Source organism: Columba livia, chromosome 4, assembly GCF_036013475.1.
Source record: "Columba livia isolate bColLiv1 breed racing homer chromosome 4, bColLiv1.pat.W.v2, whole genome shotgun sequence".
NCBI lineage: Eukaryota > Metazoa > Chordata > Aves > Columbiformes > Columbidae > Columba > Columba livia.
Window position 1 is genome coordinate 10,376,916 of NC_088605.1, and position 25,563 is coordinate 10,402,478.

A 25,563-nucleotide genomic window follows, 5' to 3' on the forward strand; every position below is an offset into this window, starting at 1 on the left:
GTAGTTGGCTTTTCTTTATTTCAGATGTGTGGAGTCATGGTGTCTGGAAGTGATGAATCAACGCCATCCATTATTTATCATTGTGTCCTGAGGGGATTAGAACGACTCCTCCTTTCAGAGCAGCTTTCTAGGCTGGATAGTGAATCGCTGGTTAAACTGAGTGTTGACAGAGTGAATGTGCAGAGCCCCCACAGAGCCATGGCTGCACTTGGATTAATGCTGACTTGCATGTACACAGGTATTTACTTTTTTTAAGCCTTTCATGTGCTGAGAGACCGGCTTACTAACAGTGCTAATTTTCTTCATTTATTTTTGTTACCAAGGACTAAAAAGTCTTATTTTGGCATTCACACTATATTTGTACCAAATTCTTTTGGTTTAGGAAAGGAAAAAATCAGCCCCAGCCGTACCACAGATGCAAATCCTGCTGCTCCTGACAGTGAGTCTGTGATCGTAGCTATGGAACGAGTGTCTGTCCTTTTTGATAGGTAAGAGGATAAAAAGTGTGATGAGGGAGATAAATTATTCTGTTTGGCACTGTGTGGTCACTTCCCTATTTGACAGTTCTAATATTTAATTAATGATGTTTCATTGCTTGCCATTGCGTAAAATCAATACTTCTAGTATACACAGTAACACTGATGGAATTGCTGAAGGCAGCACAAATGTGCAGGAATGTAAATGGAAAACAGACATGTCCTAACTGATACTGTGTAGTACAAACCATAATACTTTATAAATGTATTTCCAGCTCCCTTCAGGTCAAACTCTTAAGTGCTTTTCGGGATGCCTTCTGCATAATCAAGGGTATAAATCCAGTTTACAGGAAATAATCTTTCAAACCACCCTAAGAGTTTAAAATCTGTTTCCCCTTCCCCCACCCAAGTGTTGCTCTTTCCAAGGCTGTTAAATAATTGCAGTGGAAGGGTACAGTAAAACTTCTGTATTCACATGGAACTAATTTCATGGAAATATTTAAAAATATCCCTGTTTTGATCTGACTATCTCAAGCAGTCTTAAGAGAACATAGCATGTTAGATTTTGCACAGTAGTTTGTGGGATAATGGTTTACGTTTTTTAAAGTGTTCAGTGGGTTTTCCATAAAACTAGACGAGGGTTTCACTGCTGCACTTGGTGAGAACAGAATTGGAGCAGTGCTTGAGTGCTTCTGAAAGCATCACTCCTAAGAGTCAGTGAAACAATCAGTAATACTACAAGCAGAAAATAACTTCTGCAGGGAATAATCACACAATGGCAGCTTGATCTTGACACATCAACAGATGCAGCCTTTATTAGGAGGATTTTCCAATCAGTGTTAATTAAGTAAAATTGTCTTTAATTTGGAGGAGCTTTTCCCCTCTCTACCGTGCAGGGTGAGTTGCTTCTTCAGTTTGATGTATTGGTCATCCTGGTCTTGAATAAAAAAATATGCAAAGAAGTTATGAATGGAAATGAGTGTTCTTCTCATAAGTGATATTTTCCCCGATAACTAGGAGTAGTGATCTCCCTGTCCTTTTTTGTTCTTGTTTATTTTTTTCAGCATTCCTATTATTAATTTCTTGCCTAGGATGTAATTCCAGAACTTCAGAAAATGTCAAATATTTAAAAAAAAAAAAAGGTGGGGAGGGAGAGAGGACAAGACACCTGTAAAAACTTCTAATAGCTTTGATAGACCCCTTTGGGTAAACTGTGAGAGTAAGATTACATGAAGACTTCGATTCCTCAGCGTTGAAGATGCTTTTGCCTATCTACAGATGAAAGTAAAATGTTCTTTCTATTGCTGATTAAATTGGAAAAGAATGAGATGTTTACTGGAATTCAATCATAAAATGTGTTGGTTTCTGTTCTTTCAGGATCAGGAAGGGATTTCCTTTTGAAGCTCGAGTAGTGGCTCGGATCCTTCCACAGTTCCTTGATGACTTCTTCCCGCCGCAAGACGTAATGAACAAAGTTATTGGAGAATTTTTATCCAATCAGCAGCCTTACCCACAATTCATGGCAACAGTAGTTTATAAGGTAGTGTTTATATATATTTTGTTCCTTAAATGTTTCAGAAGACTTCTAAATAACCGACAGCTCAATCAGAGAGGCAAATATCAATTTTCTTAGATCTAATATACCTTTGCAATGATTTAGCTGGAGAGTTAGAATGTTGCCCAGGAGACAAAGCTCACAGTACAGTTCAATCACTGATAATGGGCAAACAAGAGAAAGTTGGGATCCTGTAGCTCAGACTTCTTAGATCTCAAGGAGCCAGCCCAGGTCTTCTGGCCTTGTGAGCTCTGCAGTTAAGCTACTGTGGACTGAGCTGGCCTTCTGGGTATTTTTCTCTTCAGAACCTGCTTACTGGACTCCTGCATCACTTGAGAGTGCATGTGTGTAACCACATTTAATGTATAAAAGTAGAGACACCAGGCAAGTTTTGCATTTGGCGCAGATGTCATGAGTCCAGTTGGATCCTGGCTCTTTTGCAGAATCTCTTTGTCTAGGACTTGTGTTCTTCATTATTTCTGCTCAGAGCTGCTTGTGAACCTCGGAGCTTTGTAGCTGGGGAGAAGCTATACAAGAGAAACTACACTCTTCCCCATGTCTCTCTACCGCATCTTTATTCCTGTCTAAAATATTTTTTGCAGGTATTCCAGACACTACACAGCACTGGACAGTCCTCAATGGTCCGTGACTGGGTGATGCTCTCACTCTCTAATTTCACACAAAGAACACCTGTGGCAATGGCGATGTGGAGTCTTTCCTGTTTTTTTGTCAGTGCTTCCACCAGTCAATGGATTTCAGCAATGTATCCTAAAATGACTGAACATGTGCTATTTCTGGGTAAATATAGTGATTCTGTAAAGCACATTGATAGCCTTGAAGGATAAGAGTACAAGTTAAACACACACAAAAGAAGCAGATTTACTGCTCTTAGTAGTGGTGTATATCTCTTTATGCTCCTGGTGTTTCAGATTTGGGGGGAAAAAAGAGAACTTCTAAACAGATAATGAGAATTACGTTATCTAAAACTACTGTTTTAAGATCTGTTCCATGTGACTACGCAAGGTGATTGGGAAAGTCCTTACTTTGAAGGACTTTTTAAAAGCACCAAATAGCTTTGCAGTGGCCTTTAAAAGCTTTGTTCTTCTGCAAGATAAAATATATTTTAAAAAATGAGAGAGAACAAACTCAAATTGATGAAAATTATACTCACCATGCAAACTGATTTTGCTGGTGTCCCCCTGGAGGGAAGTGCTCTGCAGTAATAGTGGGCTTTGCATCAGCCAAATAAGTTAGAATGGCCAAAAGACATTGATGGTGTCAGTGTTGGGTTTATTTTAAAACTAACAAACAACCCAAACAAATAATTAGTAAAATAATTTGTACATTTCATGACCAGGCAGAAAAGTGGCCATATGTCACATTTGAAACTTCCTAATGACTTTCAGTCTCATCAGAGCTCTTTGGCTGTCAGCTGTGGTGCTGATTGCACTGTTCGCTCTAATGGATCAAGAAAACTCTTGCTAGGTTGAAATGAATTTCTGGGCATAAGAAGTTGTGTGAAGTTAATGAAGAAAAAGGATTTCTCTAGTAGCAGTTTAATTCCTACATGACAATATTTTGCACCTTAACATTGTTGGTGTACTCAAAAATACACCATTTTAAGTGCTGTACCAAAAGGTGATCCTCTTCTGTCAGATTAAGACCTTAACTTATATTTCAGTCTTCCACATATTATCAGCAGAATGGGAAAATCAGAGCAAGTGGATGTTAACATCTTCTGTTTGGTGGCCATAGACTTCTACCGACATCAGATAGATGAAGAATTAGATCGAAGGGCCTTTCAGTCTGTGTTTGAGGTGGTAGCGTCTCCAGGAACCCCATATCATCGCTTACTAAGTTGTTTGCAAAATGTCCACAAGGTCACAGCATGTTGAACATCCTGACGTGTAATAGAACTGCATGACTAGTGTTGGAACCTGATATTGTATTACGGAGAATGGCAAGATCAAGAAAGTATCGGGGTTGCGTTTGTGATAAATATGGACCTGCCCGTTTTACTTCCAGAATGCATGGACAAGTGCTCTGCAGCACTGGAAATCACCTGAAAAGTCGAGTGTAGTTCTTGTTGCTGTTGATGCCAGGCACCTGTGAGGAGAAATAGATATGTCAGCATTTTTCCAGTGGTGTTTGGGACTAACCTGAGACATATTTGCAGCCTAAAATATGAGCAGGTACTATGTACAAGGTAACTGGTATTACTCTTCTTCCTGATGTTCAGCTGAAGCCACTGTGGTGCATCCAGTAAGAAACCGACAGAAACGCTGTTATTGCAAGCTGCAGTCATTACAAAACGTCCTAGTTTTATGTACCTGTATATACTGTTGTGTAGTACAGGATAGAAATTGTTTCCTAATGTCTCTCCCAAACAAGGAAAAGAAAAAAATGCTTTCATGAGTTACACTTCCAGCATGTAGTTCTTCTCTCTGGACTTTCTGATAGCCTGTGGTGTATGTGTTCGTGATATCGGAGATATGGTGCACATACGTAACCACACATTTTTCCTTTATTTCTTCTCAGGATTTAAAATTTGATTACAGTATATCAGTAAAAGAAATTTTAACTTAAATATTTCTATATCATGTACAGTATGTAAAATTGTAAGATGTGTGGTGCATGAGCCGTGCTGTAATTTGAGATGAACACAAGCCACGCTACTGAATGTCTTCACATCTGTATTGTCCTCATTTTTCTTCCTTGTGCTCAAATTCATGTTCCTTTTGGAAATCCATCTTTATGTACAGATTACATCTTGTTTTGCATCTCACTTTTTCTTAAAGTGCTTTAAAACTGGAATATGTTGATTAATTTGTCTTCAGAAACCATACTAAGGAGGCATTCTTGTGATCCACTTCAATGTAGCTTCTTTGGAATTCCTTTTTTTTTGAGGCATAACAGTAAAAGAGAGGACTAGTTACTCTGGATCAGCCTTTTCTATACTTAAAAAACTGCTCTTATCTGCTGCACAGCATTTTAAGAGACAAAATGGTGCAAGCTCCCCAGTGGTCAATAACCATTCAGCCTTTCCTAGCTGAGCCCACAGAGTCATCAGGATTCAAAGCACTCTCCTTTGAACAGATTTACGCCAGCACTGAAGGATGAGAAGGCTGCTCTGGAATACTTTGGCACTGGCTGAGGTGTTAGGTCACACAACCTCTTTTATTACCTGTTTTATACATAATGCTTTAGACACACGCAGTACAAATACGCATGAATTTTAGGACACTACACAGGGCCAGATTTAGGTTTTACTCGCCACCCAGGGAACCCCATTGATTCCTAAACGTAACATGGAGAAATCCAGCGCAGCATTTGTCTTTAGTTGTATTTGTTATAATTATATAGAAATGACACCTTGGTTCTCAGTCACATCCTATATTTAACCTCTCTTCATTTTCTTATCACTCCCTTTTGGTGACACTTGGAAAAATGAGAGAGTGTTGTCAGGAGGAGCATGTACTGTATGTATTTCTGTATATAATGTATATGTTGAGATTATACACATGTGACAACATTTAATGTATACAGATGTGTATATTTGTATTTATTAAACCCATGTATTTAAACTAATTCAAATCTAGACCAAAAATTGTTGCTTCTGCCCATAAATTAATTACAAAGTAATTACCCACTGGTGTCACTTCCTCTATGGCAGACTAAACCGATAGGATGGGCAGCAGAAACAACTGTAGATGTTGCTGTATTTAGCTCTCTACAGATCTTACTATCTAGAGCAATTGTATCTGCCCTTAGTTGGGTTTCTCTTCTTCCTTGGGCCACAGCACTGTGGTGATTTTTAAAAGAAACTGAACAGGAGTTCAGAAGTTTAATAAAATAGACACTGTTTGAAAGTTTTGAGTTCTGTTGGAAATTATCTTAATTCTGATACGAGACTAATTCAAGGCAGTGAGACGTAATGCCCTTTGCTTTCATTAAGGGTAGTATAGATCACTTTTCCCTTTTGTAACCACCAGTAATCGTTTTGTACTGTAAACCCACACGTCAGTCAGTTTTTGTATGATATACAGTTTAAGTGAAGATATTTTTGTAAGCTATTTTCCAAAATTTAAAATAGTTTTTAATATATTTTTTAGGCATCAGGTTACTCATATTCTCACCATATAACCATATATGTTGTGTTACAAACTGTTAAATTCATCATTTTAAGCTCCTCATGATTAACACAGAATAGCTGGTTACTTTACCTTGGGATAACGGGAGCTAGCCCCTTTCTGAACCTTCCCAAACCCATTTTGGGACTTGCCGTAGAATCTTTCCAACCAGGGAAGGAATACACTGAAAAACATGGGGTGTGACAGACCCCTTTCCCTCAAACACCCCTTTCTGGCCTTGGAGCAAATATTTGCGTTCCCCATTTCTAGTCAAGCTGTAGAGCTGCTGCAGTGAGTTCCAACCTCACACGGATTCTCCGGTAGCCTAACTCCCTCTGTTTTAACTCTCTTGGAGATATGTCGGAGCGTACCTCCTGAAACGTGTGTCCTAAGTGTCTGGAGAACCTCCTCTTAGGAAATTCTCAACGACCTGAAGGGAATGGAACTTAAGGGTCTTCCTAGTGTAGAAACACACACCGGCAGTGCTTCAAATCCAGCATTACACCTGCAGCACGCTTTTCGGTCTGCTTCCCAGGTACGCTTTCCCCACCCTCACTTCTTCAGGATTGAAACCATATGTAAAATTACTCCTGCCTGCTTCTAATGACTAGAGCCAAGAGGTGCGGGATGGGGACAGTAACAGCAAAACAATGGCTACTAAGAAATACCAAGATTTAAAGAGAAGTAAAAAAAATCACTTGTGCCTTGGGATTAACTTAAGGCCCAGAATGGTTTTAACTTGCTGTAGACAGCTAATTCTGAAAATCAGGCTGTTCAGTTTATCATTGAGAGTAGAAATGTGTTTGGGCTTACATTTGGTGTCCTGGCTAAGCAAAGCAAGCCGTGTTTTTAATGTGCTCTGTGGTGGAGCTGGCTTCCTTACGGCCTTACGAGATCAGAGGTACGGCACGATTGGGAGCATGCTTAAGACAGATTAATGTTTAAAACTTCATTTGCAGTTCAGTTGTCAAAGAACCCACTTAACTGAATCTATAACGTGGCCCTCCTTGCTAGCCAACATTTTATAAATAGTTCTTGAGCCAGCTACCCACTGGCCATTAAATAAAGTTTGATTGCATTTTGTTTGTCACCTCCCTTGCACCGAGCGCTTGAGGGAGCAGTTGGAAACTACAACCCATTCTAATGTAGTTGTTATTTGCAGAATTCAAAGTGTTTTCTTTGCCTTTTTTGCTCTTTGCTAGTTTAAATTGAATGTGAGTTTGTTTAAATCTTCTCTAAAGCCTATACTCAGCTGTCACTTCTTGCCTAGCGAATGATTGTGCATCACTTTTGCTTTGGTAGGAATGCATTCTTAGCACCAAGACATCGCTTGTTCCTTGGCCACCAGCAGCATTCCTAAAGCACTCAGTAACGAATGAACAGATTGAGATCAAAGCAGGGAACAAGTGGAACCTTCTGGGTTAAAAGTAATTTGGTGATATTTAGTAGATTTGCCTTAAGAGCATTCTGTCTCGCCATTCTCCTCTTAACTTTGTATAGCAGATAAGGAGGTTGTGTCAAAAACACTGCAAAGACAGTTCTCCAAGAGCAGCAGACCTGGTTTGTCTTCAAATTTGGTGGCGCTGTCACGGCTAAGAATTTATGCTTCCTAAATAAAAGAAATTTTAGGGTATAACGAGCAATAAATAGAGCAATAAGCAGTTTAATTAAATTGGGTCTTTCAGGATCTTACCCGGTGGTTGAAGGGCTTAGGGCGGGAGAAAAGGGGGAACTGATTTAAGTCTATTGATTGCATAAAGCAGAATTTTTCCAAGTACAATCCCAAATAACTTTCTACTGAAGGTAGAAATGAACTGACAATGGTAGGTGCTTTGCTCTTTTACTTCTATAATAATTGTGGTTATAAGGATACAACTGATGAACGTTGTAAGAGAGCAAAGTGCTTTGGTATTTTTTAGGTAGTTTATTTTCAAGCGCTGTAAGGACTAGAGTAAAGAGCGCAGCAAAATTTTGGGGAAGTCTAATATCCTAATTATAATAATCCCTAATATTGAGATTTCAGGTGACCTCTGTGCATGCTGCCTTAAACATCAGCTGAAAAATCTTGGGAGTCCCACAGTCATGCCCAGGAGAGCTTCTATCGTGCGTCAGGTTTTAGCTGCGTTCAAGTCAACGGGGTGTAAAAGCTGCAGAGCATTTGTGAAGCATGTGCTGCTTTTTGTCGTGTGCGTTTTGTGTGAGCTCCTCGTGCCCATCCGTCCGTGTGCACACACCAGATCAGCCTGAGGAAGGGTGAGGTAAACCCGCCGTGTTTTGTAGGGTTGGAGGGCGATGATGAGCAAAAGCTTGGAGCCCCAGCCCCCAGAGCTGTTGTACTCAAAGGAAAGCATATGATTTTAGATGTATGTTTAAGTTAAAAAAAATGCTGAAAATACTGCACATTGAAACTTAAAGAGAAAATAAAATATAACTATTACTGTAAGTGATTTTTCTCTGTTTTTTTAAAAAATGGTCTTGATGCATTCTTACCATAGGTTTTTCCCTCATATCTCCCCTCAGCAACTATCAAATATGGAGTATTGAAAAAATATGCATGAATACTTGCACTCTGTAGATGTGGGTACGCTTCACAATCACAGCGCCGTTTGCACAAGCAAGCATCACCATTGAACTTTTAATTGTATCTAATAGTCACGCTCGCCAAAACTTCTCTAAGATTCTAGCTGAGCTCAGAAAACACCCAATGTCAGTGTCCAGCTGTATTTGTGAATGAGGCTGTATTTATCTGCAGCAGTCCTGCGGGGCGGGGGATAATGTTACACAGGAGAAGAAATGGTTTAACTTGCCTAAGCTTGGTTTCCCAGCTGTTAGTCTTGCATCTTAAAAGCCATTTCTGGGTGGTCCCGCTGCTGAACGCTGGAGGATCTGCAGGACTCGGCTGCTCAGACGGCTTGTTTTGATTAACTTTGCAGCGCTCGGCTGTTCCCTGGAAATTCTGGAAGAAGCTTTGAAGCTCAATGTACAAAGCACGTGCTGGTTGCTTTCTCAGTCGAACTAATTTCTTTTTTTACGTATTATTTTTCCTTGTAAGTGTTAATAGCGAATGATGAGCCGCTCTTGTCACCTTTCAGTACAGCCGTGGAGCCAGGGAACAGAACTGTGCTGTGGGAAGATTTTGTTTGAATAATAAACTCGTCATATTTTTGTCACACAGAGAAGAATACCCATTTCATGTTTTGAAAGATTATCCCTGAGGATGAATTGCCAGGCATGGGGAGATGAAACGTTGCACTTAGAACAGAGCTTTTTAACTTACTGTAACTTCTCTGCTTTCCCCACTGCCTCTCCTGCCCCACACAGGTGGTGGTTTATTTCATTTTAGTCAGTGCAGCTGTAAGAATGTTGCAGAAATTGCTTCAGAATTGGCTTCGCTCCACCTCAGTTAGGAGACAAAAAGCTTTGATTGCTTGTAGAATTATACTGTAATTATAAGTTTTGCATAACTGTTTGAAGAGATGAAAAGATTTGTAACTTGTAGGTTTGTTAAAAAGTTGGAAGCAGGAACATGCAGAAGTTTATATAGTGTATATAGAACGAAGTGTCTGAGCCAAACCTCCTGCTCTTCTCTTGCAGTCATAATTCTGCCATAATTTTGTTTCTGTTCTTTCCCATGGCACACAGATCCAAGTATGGCAGAGTAATCATCACCCCAGGTGCTGTTTTCGTATCCTTCAAACTGCAAATGTCATGGGTAGATTTTGATCGAGTGCAACCTGATTGTTTTACCTCATTATTTACATTTTGGAGTTCTTGCAGCCAGGCTGCAGCGTTTGGGCTCCGAGCAAAATGCATCCCGGAGGGCTGGGTCTGACCGTGGCCCACATGCCTACAGGGCTGCGAGCCAGCTTCAGTCAGACCACGTGAACAGCAGGTTTTAGCTAATCTAGCTCATCTGGAATCACGTGTGCTTTAAAACTTCAAGTCAGCATTTCCTAAACTTGAAATAACATCCCCAGATGAGAATCTGAAATACATCTTCTCTACGTTTCTTCCCTTGAGGAACAAGCTTTAAGTGTGTTTTCATTCCGATCTTGCAGCTAAATGGCTCCAGAACTGAAGGTTCTGTCTTGCCATCCAAGGGCACTGCAAGTGTAAAGCTTGCGAACTCAGCTTTTCTTGGTGTGTCATGTTGATGTTCACATTTCAAATGCCATCTTTGCTGTTTGATTTAACATCTATGAAAATAACAGAATTCATTTTTTACTTCAGTTTCAGGCAAGTTTGGGCAGGCACTCCTTTAATTATACTTTGTTCATACTCATTTTCCTTTGCCTTCGTAACTGCTTCAAACTAACACTGTTTTAAATGAACACTGGATACTGCAGAGCTGGGAGGTATTTTTAAGAGCTTTCGAGGCATCTGATCCTTATATCTCTTGGTAATGTGGCATAAGATCATTCCTTCTCTTGCCTTCTTTCCTCCACCCTCACCCCTGGAATAGATATTTTACATGGCTAATGCTTTAAAATAAAACTTCTACGTCATCAGTAGACTGGTGTGTGACTACATAACTGAAGATAAGACTGAGTGACCCAAGGTACCTGGAGTTTACGAATGAACTGCGGGTCCTGAGGAAGCGAATCTTAGGAAGGGGATTGAATAAATCTGCGATTTTTTAATACTCAGTGTAGAAATCTAGGAAGGTTGTTCAGATGTTTATCTTCATCAGTACCCAAATCAAAGGCTTTCACAAAGGATACTTCTACCTGTTCCTTTGCTTCTTTAATGCCTTTGTTGTTCTACCTGTGCTCACTTAAGCAACATATTTAAATACTGCAGGGTTACTTAAATGTGAGCTTGTGGGTAATACCAGTTTACATTGCAGTGTGATCTGATGATATTAACAAACGTGAGAAACATGATCTGGCAGCTGGGAAACCTGCAGGCAGCACTAACGGTAAATGGGAAAGGAACCTGCTGCTTCAGAAGACATCTGGGACCAAGTTACAGTATCAATGGTAAAACAGAGGCTTGGATTGTGCTGACATGTTCATTTTCCAGTTCTGCCACTGGCCTGTGGGGTTTGAGAGTGTCACTGTGTGGGGAAAAATACAGCAAACTTGGTTTGATTCACATTGAGTTGTCTCAGATGACTGGATTGAACAAAAAAATGTAATTAAATATAACAAGGGCAAGTGTAGAGTCTTGCGTCTGGGCAGGAACAACCCCAGGTTCCAGTATAAGTTGGGGAGTGATCTGTTAGAGAGCAGTGTAGGGGAAAGGGACCTGGGGGTCCTGGTGGACAGCAGGATGACCATGAGCCAGCACTGTGCCCTTGTGGCCAAGAAGCCCAATGGCATCCTGGGGTGTATTAGAAGGGGGGTGGTTAGTAGGTCCAGAGAGGTTCTCCTTCCCCTCTACTCTGCCCTGGTGAGACCACACCTGGAATATTGTGTCCAGTTCTGGGCCCCTCAGTTCCAGAAGGACAGGGAACTGCTGGAGAGAGTCCAGTGTAGGGCAACAAAGATGATGGAGGGAGTGGAACATCTCCCTTATGAGGAAAGGCTGAGGGAGCTGGGTCTCTTTAGCTTGGAGAAGAGGAGACTGAGGGGTGACCTCATTAATGTTACAAGTATATAAAGGGTGAGTGTCACGAGGATGGAGCCAGGCTCTTCTCGGTGACAAGGGGCAATGGGTACAAACTGGAACACAGGGGGTTCTGCTTAAATATGAGAAGAAACTTCTTCACGGTGAGGGTGGCAGACACTGGAACAGGCTGCCCAGGGAGGTTGTGGAGTCTCCTTCTCTGCAGACATTCAAACCCACCTGGACACCTTCCTGTGTAACCTCATCTGGGTGTTCCTGCTCCGGCAGGGGGATTGGACTGGATGAGCTTTTGAGGTCCCTTCCAATCCCTGACATTCTGTGATTCTGTGAAATCTGTTTGTTAGATCCATAAAAATCCAAACTTCATACTATACATTTGAAATTAATGATGAATTTATTGGTGATGATGGAGTGTGATAAGAAGCCATGTCGAGTTGTTACGTTGCACCTGAAAAGATTGCTAGACCATAAGTACTGATGAAAATACTAGGAACTCCATTTGTTGCAGTGAGATTTACAGTGTTTAAAGTTACTTTGCATTTTGGCTGATGGGTTAAATATAATCAAAGTGGTTATTAATTATTAACTTCTTAGTGAGGTCTGGCTCTCCTTTGCTTACGCTGCTTTGTTCTCAATTTGACTTCATTAACTCTAAGAAACATAAGTGCCAGTCCCAAATTCATGGTGATTAATCTGCATTGTTCTCTGTAGCCTGATTACATGAAAAAAAATCTCAGAACAGGAGAGCAGATTTGATAATTTCATGTGTACTCAGTTATGCTTTACTGGCTATAAAATCTAATGTAGACAGAATAACTGTGGAAGCTCAGTGCCACAAATGACAGTTTACCCCTAAATGGCATATTTCAAAGAGAGTTTCTAAGCCTGTCACGAAAGGTGGGCATACCTTCAAGAGAAAATGATCAAGAGTTGACATTTTAGCAGGACTCAGATTGAGGTAGCGATGAGGGTTCTCAGATACGTGTTTTGTTCTTGGTTTTGTTTTTTTCTTGTGTTTTTCTGCTCTAAAGCTCCAGGACATGATGCGGTGGGCAACGATAGGATCTGTGCAGCAGCCCCGTGTGTGCCATATGTGAGTAAAGGACCTTTTTGTCTGCTGGTGGCCAGTTATGGACAAAGTATCCCACCCACAAGCAATGGGATGGGTCATTGCTGGCTGTTCCGTATCATTACTTGTTTGTTGTGCAGCCTTCACATGGATATGTGTGGACAAGGCGGCTTGTGGACCTTGAAGATGATCCCTTCTCCCGTGAGACCAAACAGCTGCGGTGCACCCAAGGACAGAGAGGCACCTGTGACACTTCCAGCGACATTGTAGGACAGAGCCAGGCTGGCGGGTTCTGGGACAAAAGGGTCTGAGAGCCTTGGAGCTGCAGAGAGGGCAGGAACTGGCTTCATGTAATGCACCTGCAAGGGATAACCAGGGACAGAAGAGTGATAAGAAGCAGCATCTTCTTGATCTTCATCTTCATCAGCTGTTGTCAGAGGTTCGAGAGCATTTTTGCTGTTTGTTTCCAGCTTTTGCATTTAGTTTTCTCTGGCTCCATGGGTGCTCCAGAGCAGCAAGGACAGGAAGCGCATCTCTAGTGAGCGGGGATGGCGAGATGAAGGAACATTGCAGAACTTGAAACTGCTTCTTAGTAGTGTTTGTTACCCTTCTAATGAGACTTTTAACTGAAGTGTTCCTTTATATTGGACTATAAAAAGTATTTATTTGTTCTTTGAACTACCATTTTCCCTGTAAATTACTACTCCAGAGTCAGCCAGAATCATCTTTCTTCTTTATATCGCGGTACCTTTCATCTAGCTGAGGAAAGCAAGTGTGTGGCTTTTTCTTTCCTGACAATCAAGAAATAAAACTTTGTCTGCTTTTTCTAGTTACAGTTACATCTCTATATTGCTACATTTTGCTATAGTAACAACCTGATGTTTTGAATTTTCACAGGTAATATTCTTGCATTATTTTTTTCCTGATCCCAGGAAGTTACCCCTCTGAAAAGATGTTCTCTTCAAGTTGTAGAATTGTGATGTACCAGAGTTCAACATTTGCAACATTAAGATTTATCAGACACTGGTTGTTTCTGGTTTTGTAAACTGACCTCTTGATATAACGATTTAAAGGAAAAAAAAAAAAGACGACTTGGGATTAATTGTAAAAACTTGGCATTGCAGCTTATTCCTAATATTCCTAAGTATTTAAATGTTAGGTAGTGTTTAGCAGTCCGGTTGTCAGGGAAATCATTAGGAAAAAGGTTTTGGCAGGATGATGATGGCTCCTGCCCAAAATGCTTTTTGGGGAAAGGGATAGTTTCTTATTTCTGTGGTATGATTTGGTCTTGCCCAGTCCTTGAGCTTTTATATCTCAGCCCTATGTACATACGGTCATCCTGGGGCTGAATCATAGAATCCAAGGCACATCATCACTGGTTGCCCACCCAGCCCAAACCTGATCAGTTTGTCAGGGAATGGTGTCTCGAGCCTTGCTCAAGCCAAGATGAACAAGATACGCTTCTCTCCCTTCATCCACTGACCCAGCCATATAATCAAAGAAAGCTCTCAGCTTGGTCAGGCATGGCTTATAGGATCATGGAGTAGTTTGTGTTGGAAGGGACCTTTAAAGGTCATCTAGTCCAAACCCCTGCAATGAGCAGGGACATCTTCCCCACTTTAAATCCATCCTGATTACTGCCTCACCTTCTTGTCCTTTATATGTTTGGAAATGATTTCCAGGATTATTTGTTCCATTGCCTTTCCAGTGATCAAGGTAAGGCAGAGCCTGTCATTCCCCAGATCCTTCTTAAAAATAAAAGCAATGATTGCGCAGGAACCTTCTCTGGTCACCACAGCCTCTCAATCACATCAACTAGTTTCCCTCAGCACCAATGGATGGACCCCAACACATCCTGTGGACTTGTGTATGGCCATTTTGTTTAAATGTTCCACAATTTGATCCTCTTCCATTCAGAGTGAGGCTTTGTTGCTCTGGACCTTCCCACGGGTGGGACCAGGATTCTTGGAATCAGGTTTTACTAGTGAAGGGCAAGGTGAAGAAGACAAAGGATGTTGCAGCCACTTCCATGTCCTTCATCACCAGGTTCCTCACACCATTCAGCAGTGAGGCCATGTTTTCTCATCTGCCTTCTAGAAGCCCTTCTTGTGCTTCATGTCCCTCACCAGGTTCAGCTTCAGGTGGGGTTTGGTTTTCCTAAGCCCGTCCCTGCATGCTCCAACAAGATGGTGGCAACTGGGCATCTAAGTCAACATTTGTGAATCTGAAGTATCACATGATGTTAGGGGGAACCATGCTGAAAACAAGCAAAAGATGGCTTTTTTCACGTAGCAAGTAGCTAAGCTGCAGAATTCCTTGCCAGAATTGTGGACGCTTCAATGCTGAAGCGTTAGATGGCTTTAAAGGGGACTAGACAAGATCAGAGAGTGCAGTATTGGGGGTCATGAAATACATGGGAGGCACCGGTGTCTGGGGAAGGCTGTGAGCTGTAAGCAGTTGAAGGCCAAGAGGATGCTTTTGGAAATTCTTCTCCATGCTTATTCTGCCCTTGTACATATCTCCAAGTGACCACTCTTGGCCTTTTCTAACAGGACATGGGACTTGGACTGTTCCTGACACAGCAACATCGGTCTGCGTTGTGCTTGACTGAGAGTGAAAGTTTGGATATCTAGGAAGTTCCTCCCAATTTTTTTGTTACTTTTCTTTCAAAATTGAAATAATCCCATATCACCTGAGTTTTGCTTTTTGACTCACGTATTTCCACCTCTGCAGGGAGTGTCTTGACCAGAGACAGAGGCACTCACACCATGCTGGGTCAGAAAGTCCCAGGCACTTTTGTCCTGAGTGTCATCCATATACATTGCTCAAATATGCGGAGCTGAGCTTAAGTTTGCCTGGTTTGGCTTTATCAGCTGGAAGAGGAGAGGGTGGGGGAATCACTCATCTAATCAATGTGTAGCCGTGTCTACTAGAATGCTTCTCTGTAGTTTGCTGGCATATCTAGATCTGCGAGCTCTTTTTGTTATGGGCAAAGAACACAAGGCTACAGCATCAGTGAAAGGCAATTTAAAGGACTGTTTTTTCAGGACAATGTTCTGGTGTAAGATTCTTCTGGAATTTTCGTGCATAAAAGAAAACATAAGAAATTTTTATGGCTACCCCCAGATTCATGCATAAGATGGAAGTTTTGCTGTTTGTCCCATGACCAAAAGCTATCAAGGATCCAGAAGGCAATGTAAGCATTTGTGTTTGTGCTTCGTGCTCCTAGACAACGTGATGGAACAACTTTTTCCTCTGGTCACAATGACCTTTTCCTCTGGTGTTCCACCATGTGAGAACTTTGGATCTGTAAAAATGCTCCAGAGACCGACTGCAATCCCAATCAGGGTATGTAAAAATAAATCAGTAAAAGGCTGTTATCATGAGCCTTCAAATACATTTCTATGTCAACTTTGAACAAAGTGACGTTTAAATAATTTTGCGGAGTCATCCCTTCTCCACTGAATTTAGCGCTGGATTGGACCTGAGCTTCAGTTCTCATTTTTCTTTCCAAAATGTACTTTTAAAAATGTTCTTAACACCCAACAAAGATGCTGAAACCAGGCTTTTTTATTAATGGTAACCTGAAATGAAACCCAGCACAGTCCAAGCAGGGCCCATTGGTGAAGCTGGGCACTGTATGTCCTGTTGCCACCCATGGTGTCCCCCACCCCATGAAGCTCCCACCCGAGGAGACGTCTCTGCTGCCACTCAAGGATGGGGAGGGACAAACTGTCGGGGACTGTTGGTGGCCAATAAAAACCTGAATTCACAGCCAGGTTCTGCAGTGATCTCTTCCCTAGGCAAAGGCTTTTGTAGCTCTTTCACTTGACTTTGAGCACTCCTGCCTTTCCTCTCACATGGCTTAGCTTTGACTTTCTTCTTATCTGTCACTGGAGAGTAATTGTCCCTTTCATAAGGACCTTGCTTTAACCTTGAACAGCAGTTCCTGGGGCACCTGATGTGCATTATGTGCTATATAAACTGATGAAAGAGTGAGGTACAGTCCTCATGTCTTCCTTGATGTTTTCTTTTCTAATCTGTTTCCAGGAGCCCTTTCAGATGGGATATGAAAGCTCTGCCAATTATTATAAAACTCCTTGTGAAATGTTTTTATTTGAAATATAGACTTATATTTAGGATAGTAGTGAAAAAACAGAGTCTCAGAGGCCTGAAGCAGCAATACCCGAGCTACTACCAGTTGCTGTTATCTGTCCTTTGGTCTGGGTCTAAACATGGAATGGGTATTTTGTTACTGAATGTGTACCGAGCCTTTCATTCTGGGGGATGCCCACATATAGACTTCAGCAGGGTTTTTTGCAATATCTTGCAGGTGAAAGGTAGATGGTTTTTTATGACAATACTCTGACAGAGCATGCTTGGAAAGGATTCTGTACTGCACAGAGAACTCTCAGGACATGGTCGAGAGGAGTCAAAGGAATAAAACTGAGGAGTTGTCCTGCCGCAGGTACCTTCTTGTGCTATCAGCCGGTGGCAGACAGGGGCTGGCCATGGCAAGTGGATGCAACCAGAAATGGAGAATTGCTTTGTGAACAGAAGGCATGGTGAGGGCTCCTGGGCTTTCCACCTCAGCTGGACACGTAGGAAGACAAACCAACGCAGAAACTGGGCTTTACTCAGCTCACAGGAGAAAAGCTACACAACTGCCCAACATGCAGAAAAAGGAAAAGCAAAAAAAGAGTAGATGTGTTATTAAGGGTAATGAGCAATGCACATTTTCTAGCAGGATTAGGATGGGAACCGGAAAAGGCTTCCCAAGCTAAGGTAAAATCCCATTTTTTAAAAAAGAAGGGGGAAAGAAATCCTCTAATGAAATTTGACAGGAAAAGTATTGACAAGTGTTACCAAGAATCAGGAAAAATAAGTTTCTTAAACAGCCAAGCTGTGCAAGATGGCTGATGTTCCCAAATCTTCCAAGATGAACTCAGCAGTGATTAGCAACGGGAATAAAAACTTCAGTGAAAACACTGGAGAGCAGTTGGACTTGTTAGCTCAGTAGCCTCCGTGATCCTTCTGACGGTGCTTGTACAAGCATTACCTGGGCAGACACGAGCCATGTTGTCCCTGCAGGTGCTGCCCTTCTTGTAGGATCAAGCCCAGTGCAAAAAAGCCCCGTGTGAAGTGGGGAATTAGTTCTGCCCCAGAATTGCATCAGTGCAGTTGTTTGCTGTTTTCGTGGGGCATGGACACACTAAAATTTCTTCTGCCCAGAATATAAAGTGTAGATGCTCCTGTCCATCTCCCACAGCCTGCAGGGCATACGTAAAACTTCAGGAAAGGAAGTATGCAAGCAAAGAAAATTGGTGAGCTAGCTCAGAGACATAATGAAAAGCACTTTGAAAAGCGTGCCTGTATTTGTGCAAAGGCAAGATGCAAAGATGCAAAGAGGAGGAGGTAAAATGCAACGAGAAACGTCAGCAGACAGGAGAAATGCAGGGAGATGGAAAGCGCTGTGTTGAGGCACATGTGGTGACTCAGAGAATGAGATTTTGCAGGTATGACTAGTGCAAAACAGCAAAAATGGTTTGTGAAGGGCAGAGCAGTGCTTGTCCTGCAAACAGGGGCTGGCAGGGATGCGGTGATGAGCACGTGGGGCTCCAGAACCTTTCACAGCCTGATGTGAGAGAAAAGAATAAACTTGCAGCAAGCCAAGCCAAATGACAGTTGAATGACAGCATGATTGTAGAATCATAGAATCATTTTGGTTGGAAGAGACCCTCAGGATCATTGAGTCCAACCATAACCTAACTTTAGCACCAAAGCATGTCCCTAAGAACCTCTTCTAAATGCCTTTTAAACCCCTTCAGGGATGGTGACTCCACCACTGCCCTGGGCAGCCTGTTCCAATGCCTGACAATGCTTCCTGTGAAGAATTTTTTCCTAATATCCAATCTGAACCTCCCCTGGCACAACTTGAGGCCATTTCCTCTTGTCCTATCACTTGCTACTTGGGAGAAGAGACCAACACCCCCCATGCTCCAACCTCCTTTCAGGTAGTTGCAGACAGTGATAAGGTCTCCCCTCAGCCTCCTTTTCTCCAGGCTGAACAGCCCCAGTTCCTCAGCCGCTCCTCATCACACTTGTGCTCCAGGCCCCTCACCAGCTTCTTTGCCTCCTCTGCGCTCTCTCCAGCACTTCAGTGTCCTTCTTATGATGAGGGGCCCAAAACTGCACACAGGATTCAAGGTGTGGCCCCTCACCAGTGCTGAGTACAGTGGCACAATCACTGGTCTAGTCCTGCTGTAGTAGTAATACAGTAAGGACGAAGTAACTGGCATGCAGGGTATTTTGGAAAGGCTAGGCTTGCAGGTCACACAGAAAGCACAGGACTACTTACTGCAAGGTAGAAACTTACCTGGACAAAACTGTGGACAAATTGTTTAAATAATCCATATGCAAACAAAACAAACCCAAATAATTCATACATTAGGGAAAATAGCATCATGAATTCACTAGTTCCTTTAGGCTGGAAGTCCCTTTACCCATCTCTTACAGGATGCACTTGGTTACCAAAAAAATAAATGCGGAGAGAAGGAAGGGGCACAGGGAAACTGAGACAGAGCCTTCAGGGGGCACAGAGGTGAAGGTGGCAGCAGAGAATGGGGTTTTATGCAAGTTCTCCAGGGAACTGCAGGACTTTCCCGTCAAAAGCCTTCTTGACCTGAGGCCACAGAATTCAACAAAGAGGACACTTCTGCTCCTGATGCTACCTTTTTCTTCCTCTTTTCTTCCCTGAAGAAAAAGAGGACTGGTGAGTGATCTAAGATGAAAGGTGCAGTGTTGCAATTTTGGGGCATTATGTCAGTTGTGAGAGAGCAGACTATGAACTGAGCGGGGGGGGAAGAACAAAAATAAAAGAAAATCCAGAGGCATTACCAGAAACCCCATTATTAGAAAGCCCAGAAATAATCCTTGATAAACCCACGAACATTTGCCAAGCAAAGGAAATTCCCCAGTGCATATGAAAGCTTAAGAGAAGAGACGGCAGGCAGTGCTCTGAGCGTGATAAAAAATTAAATCCTTACAAGTCAGAGACGTGGGGTACCAAGTCCTGCAGAGCTAAAACGCTGATCCCCAGGGAGCTGCAATGCAAGCTGAGCAGCACTCGCGTTCTGGGGGGGAGAAAAGAGGTAGAATCTGCAGCAGATTGTGTCATTCCGCTGCAGGTGTGCAGTGAGGGCGGCGCGGAGGACTTTGCAGGGGGAGCCGAAGCCACTGCAGCAGGAGATCAGCAGCCTGAGAGGAAAATTGGGCTCTTATGGAGCTGGATGCTGTGTGCAAGTCAGTGTGAAGCTGCAGACACTGAAAGGGGATCACAGTCAGGAGAAGGTAAATAGATGAAATTCAGGCTTAGAGTTGTACATTTATCCCTGCAAAGGGAAGATGGGAACTAAGCACAGGTAACAAAATGGGAAAGTCACAATTTGGAGCATATGCTTGCTGGGATGTTAAAAGACCGTATGTTACCCTCCTGAATCGATGGGAGAAAGGCAATTGGTACATTTGGGGATGTCTGAGGAGAAAGAGGACTGCTCAGCAAGGCAGTGAAAAGTATTCAGGGAACCCAAATTTGCTCTGGTTTCCCTAGGGCTGAAAGACGTGGTCAGAAGACAGACTGCTCTGGGAAGGAAAGTACTCAAAGCCAAGGCTGCATGTCCAGAGCATGGTGGGGCAAATACAGTGTTTCAGTCTGTGGTTCCAGCCAGAAACATTTCTAATGTGGGGACTAAGGCTCATGTGTTATGTATACATTATGAAATCACTACCGTTGGATTATCACTATAAGCATCCCTATATGGGTAGCACCATTGGCTCATACCTATAGATGTACTGGCATGAGACACTGTTAGTTTTGGTCTAAAGTCTTTGATTTTTTTCCAAAATAAATACAATACAGTGAGGTGTCAGCAGAGCATGCTACAGGTGCTCACCAAAATACCTGTCCCAGAGAGAGGAGGGACAGAGAAGCTGCCACACTGAGTTATAATGGGAATTGCTCATCTGCTAACTGCAGAGCTCTGCTGTCCAGGTATGTCTGTGGGGCACAAGGTGCTAGTCCTGATAAAGAGCTTGAGAAACTGAAGAAGAGTTTGAGAAAGTACAGAAGCCAAAGGCTGAAGGTAATCTGGTGAAAGACAAGTGAGTGTTTTCAGGAACCTTTCATTCCACAGAAATCGGTGACCCTTGTGTTCCTCTATAGGCTCTGACTGTGTATGATAAGCTGACATGCAGCCATGGATAGAAAGGCTCAAGTGGCATTTGAGACGGATGAACGCAGCCCTGGCAGCACAGGCAGGTGCCTTCTGATCCTGGTTTTAGGGCTGGCCGTGCCCAGGCTGAGAAGGCTTCTGGTGGACCAGTTTGCCCAGAGGTAGCACTGAAAGGGCAGGCACTGCTGTGGTCCTCTGCTATCAGTAAGGGCACTATCACTGGTGCAAAGCAAGATAAGCATCAATACGCTCAAACACAGAGAATAAAAAACGTGTCCTGCTAACTCTGAGAGAGCTTCAGACTTAACTAAACTGACCTCTTCTGTACAGGTATTTATTTTCATCATCAGCTCAGGCACTGGAACTACTGTCCAGCGCTCCTTGGAGATACCATATCCTGCAGATGATGCTGTGTATGATCCCAGCATTCCACACCCCCAGCCTTCCACTCCAGGCACTCTGCTGTGGAGGGGGGACAGACACAAATGTGTCTGTGGCCAAATCTAAGCTCTGCCCACCTGGGCCTGTGGCTGCACTTGCTTGCTGGCAGCGATACAAGCCCTGGAAGAACCTAGAGCCTTGCCGCCACCTGCTTCCAGCTGTTGCTGCAGCTCTGGGAAGGTTGCCACCGTGAAGTTCTTCGATACGGGGAATATCTACCAGAAGTACTAAGTGATGGGAGGGTGGAGGGAATAAGCCCTGAGAAGGAGAGGAAGGCAGCTGCTTTTTGTCTCTGCGCTGTCTAGATTGCTTCTAGGACCGCTGCCAGCTTGAGAGCAGCTTGCTATCACTATCTATACACTTAGTTCCCCACTAGTAAAACTTCCCTGAAGCCTTAATACAAGTTAGTTGTGCTTAAGTCTTTTCTGCTGCTTTTGTTTAGCCAGGTTTGAGTTGCCAAGCAGCTTATCACACCTTGCGCTGAGCACGGAGCGGCTGTGCAGGCTGCTGAGCCAGGGGACACCCCAGCCAGCTTGGGGATCACAGGTACCCACCACAGGTGAGTTTGGGTTTGTGAAATGGCTTTGTCAAACCCACAGACGTGTCCTGGTCACCAGTGAAACTCTGTCTGCTGAGCCGTGTGGCTGGGATGATTCTCCCGGAGCTGCTGTGTGGTCAAGCCCAGAGCTACATCACTTTGGTGTTCGGGGAATTTTGCCTGTAGCTTCAGTCAGCATTTACAAGTCCTGATAAACCTGAATAACCACAATCCGGGGCTCTTGCTTCAAAAACTTCAGGTGAAAATGATGCTTCTCAAAGCTTTAGTGAAGTAAATTTGTCTCTTCAGAATATGCTCTGGGAATTTTTTTTTTGCTTTGAGAAATTGAAGGATTTATGGATTATAGTTGCCAGTGTTAGTGTCTGTTCTTAATTTTTTCTACTTTCACACGCTTTCCACTACAGATACTGAAAAGCTTGTGTGAAGGGTGTATTTACACATATTCACTCCCAGGACTCTTGCAGGGAGTTTTCAATATGCAAAGTTCCCCATCCTCTCACACACCAGCAGCCAGTGACTGCTCGGTCACATCTGCATTAAAAGTCACATTTGTTTAGTTGAAGTTAAACTTTGAAATCTATTTAACTACACTGGTGTAAAACCATTTGCGGGTGCTCTTCTATGTGCTTTAATTGAAGTGTGCATTGCATCGGTTTTTCTTTTAGAAAGCTGAATCTGTTTTAAGAGTATCCACATGGGTTTGCAATTGGTTTCAATCAACAGAATTAAAACCAGGTTTTCCTTAAATTGCTGCAAGTTTTAATGCAAACAGGGCCTTGGCAAAACTGAAAATCCCCTTGATTCTCTGGGAGTGTTTCTGTCCCCTGCGACATGCTTTCTTGTGTGTTCAAATGTGCTGCGAACCACTCCGCAGGTTCTCCAGTATCCAATCTTTTCCTGAAACAAGCAACCTACTTGGAGTTTAGCAGCCTCTCCCCTGCCCTGACTGGCTCTTGCGCTTCCAATCAGGCAGAGAGGAAACATTTAAACACGCAGCCTCTCGGCTTTGCCTCCTTGGCTCTGCTCAGAGCAGGAATCAGCCATGCAACTCAGCCCAGGTAAGGCCACGCTTCACGATTCCCGTTGCAGCGATGTTACATTTGGCAGTTTTGTTTGGTTTTTTCCCCTCGAAGCGCCTCGACTTACTCTTTCCTTCCTCACTGCACAAAGAGGGAGGGAGTAAAACCCTCTGGTGCCCTGGGGAAGGCAGAGGCAGGGTGAGAGCAACTTGCACACAGCTGCTGCTTCGCCCTGGTACCTCCGACACCAGCAGCTCTCCCCAGTTGAGGGCGGGGATGGGAGAGGCTGGTGGGTGGGATAGGGAGGCTGTGATGAGGGGCTGTTGGGCCAGCCCAGGTCCCTGTCCCACTTCTGCACCAGCCTGGTGTGGATGCTGGGGTGTGCAGCAGCCCTCCAGCTCACCCTCTTGTGCAACTGGGCGCCGTTGGTGCTGGGCAGCGTAAGTGGTGGTGTCTAATGCAGCAGCAGGTTTGCCAGCGATGAAAACCATCACAGAAAATCCAGGAGGGCACACAGCTCCTAAAAACCTCCTCTCTACCTTTTTCACATGCTGCTAAATTGTCCTGATGCCTGAGTGTGATCTTCTGGCTGTTCCCTGTGCCCATGAATTACCCACCATGGCACGCTGGATCCTTAGCTGCAGGACAGTTTTTCCAGTTGTTTGTTTTGAAAGCTCTTAAGAGCAATATACTATCAGCTGAGGTTTCTAATTAACTCTGAATAGCTAGTCTGCTGCCACTCAAGTATAATTCTCATTAGCATCTCAGCTAACAAGCTTCAGTGTTTGCCCTCCTAATTAGCTTCTAGTTACAAGTCTTTCCTCATCCTAAGATGTGCAATTGTTAATTGCAGTTCCAATTGCTTTTACAACAAACTCCTGCGAGACTGCTAAAACTGCTGGTTTATGCAGGCTGATAGAGATCAATATCTGGGATCCTCATAACTGTGTGTTCTTTATTCTCCTCGAAGTGTGTATCTATATGTCATGTTTATGCAAAGAGGAGCGGGGGACAGAGCTGCAGCTTTTAAAATAAGTGAGGAAATAATTTGCATTTTCGACAAGTGGTATGATCTCAAAGCGAGCCTGCTTGAAGCAAAGTACAACTTCCACAGCTAATACTGCACAAACCGCTTTCCAGGGTCTTTCTTTTTCATGCAGCTGATTTTCTATGCCCACGAGTGTCCCACAAAGCGCCGTATTGATGCTGCATGTAAAAAGCAAGTGTTATGTGTCTGTTGCCCGGACAGAGCATGTGTCAGGTTAGCTATTCCTTCCAGGCTGCTAGCTCAGGATGGTATTTCTGTGGAATGCTCTTAGCCTGGTTTAATGTATGCCTGAGAGTTGGATTAACCCCTTAGTGGCTCGGGAGGACGTGGAGCAGGTTTGGTGTCAGGGGGCTCAAGCCGCCGTGACGGGGCAGGGCAGGCGGGCTGATGCACCGAACGAGGTGTGCGGTCACGCAGGTTTCCACTAGAGCAGATGGAGAAAGGTGAGTCTTACAAGTTTCACAAAATACCCCGTCAAGTGCTTGTCCTACAGATGTAAATCTGTCCTGTGCAGACTTTCAAATCACACATTTACTTCTCAAAGAGAGGAAAAGTGTTGCTCGGCTTGTGAAGCTTCCCACTGGGCTTCTCCCTCTGGACATGGCCACAGTCCTCCTGTTACCACTTTCTAAAATGAAACCCACTTTTTGCTCAGGGCTCTGAAATTGGTTTAATTAATCAGATTCCATGCTTCCTACTGCTCTGAGTAGGCTAAGAAGAGGACAGCACTGAAACCAAATACAGAATTTTAGCAGAGGATACCTGGATCTTGCTTTCCTTTTGCTAAATTGAGGGGGAAGGTCTTGATGTTGCCAATACAAACTAACTTTGAAGATAAATGTGAGTCTTCTTTATCTGTCTTGGGAAAACTACTATAATCCTGTGATGCTTTATGATGCTGTGACTGAAGGTTTTGGTTCTAGAGGACCCGTGCACCTGAGCAGAGTCCCCTTATAGCAACATATAGGTGTAAGGAGGTGCCCAATCAGATCCAGTTGTAGTGTCAGGCTTTTGGAAAAGGGACAAATTCTGGTAATGAATACGCTTTGGTTTGTAACCCATTGAAAAAAAGGAATTCAAATATGGTTTGCTCACGTTAAGAGCAAGAGATTTAGTTAGTCATAGAGCTTTCAGATCTGATTGCTTTAGAAAAATGCGTAAGCACTTATTTGGACCTAAGGTAACTGGGCAAGATGAAAGAGTGGGAGTATGTTTACACAGTGTTGCATATATCTCTGGTCTTGTTCATATAAGATTTAGTATTTTTGTCATAAACTGGCGTTTTTTAGCTTAAAAAAAATCAGAATTTAGAACACAGCCCTTGATGAGAAGCTGATTTTCTTGATCTGACTGTCTATATCCAATTAATATGTTGGAAAAGAAGAGTAATCTCAGTGTTTGAATCTATTTCACTTACATATCAAAGAGGCATATTTAAATGAGCTGTTTAAACTCTTTTATCTGCAA

The 25,563-nt window shown here is 43.1% G+C and overlaps 2 protein-coding genes across 3 annotated transcripts in view; both read left to right on the top strand.

The window, feature by feature from the left end:
• The window catches only part of HTT (huntingtin), an 82,016-nt gene extending 76,116 nt beyond the window's left edge, over positions 1-5,900 (top strand). For both annotated transcript variants that reach the window (XM_021288535.2, XM_065060399.1), the window contains 5 exons: positions 25-238; positions 383-488; positions 1,854-2,016; positions 2,634-2,794; positions 3,713-5,900. In XM_021288535.2, coding sequence (XP_021144210.2) covers positions 25-238; positions 383-488; positions 1,854-2,016; positions 2,634-2,794; positions 3,713-3,926 — 858 coding nt within the window. In that variant the 3' untranslated portion in view covers positions 3,927-5,900. The remainder of the gene's footprint in view (positions 1-24; positions 239-382; positions 489-1,853; positions 2,017-2,633; positions 2,795-3,712) is intronic.
• Positions 5,901-22,862: 16,962 nt separating this feature from the next.
• The window catches only part of MSANTD1 (Myb/SANT DNA binding domain containing 1), a 42,700-nt gene continuing 39,999 nt past the window's right edge, over positions 22,863-25,563 (top strand). Inside the window, exon 1 of the mRNA XM_021288492.2 lies at positions 22,863-23,087. Coding sequence (XP_021144167.2) covers positions 23,072-23,087 — 16 coding nt within the window. The 5' untranslated portion in view covers positions 22,863-23,071. The remainder of the gene's footprint in view (positions 23,088-25,563) is intronic.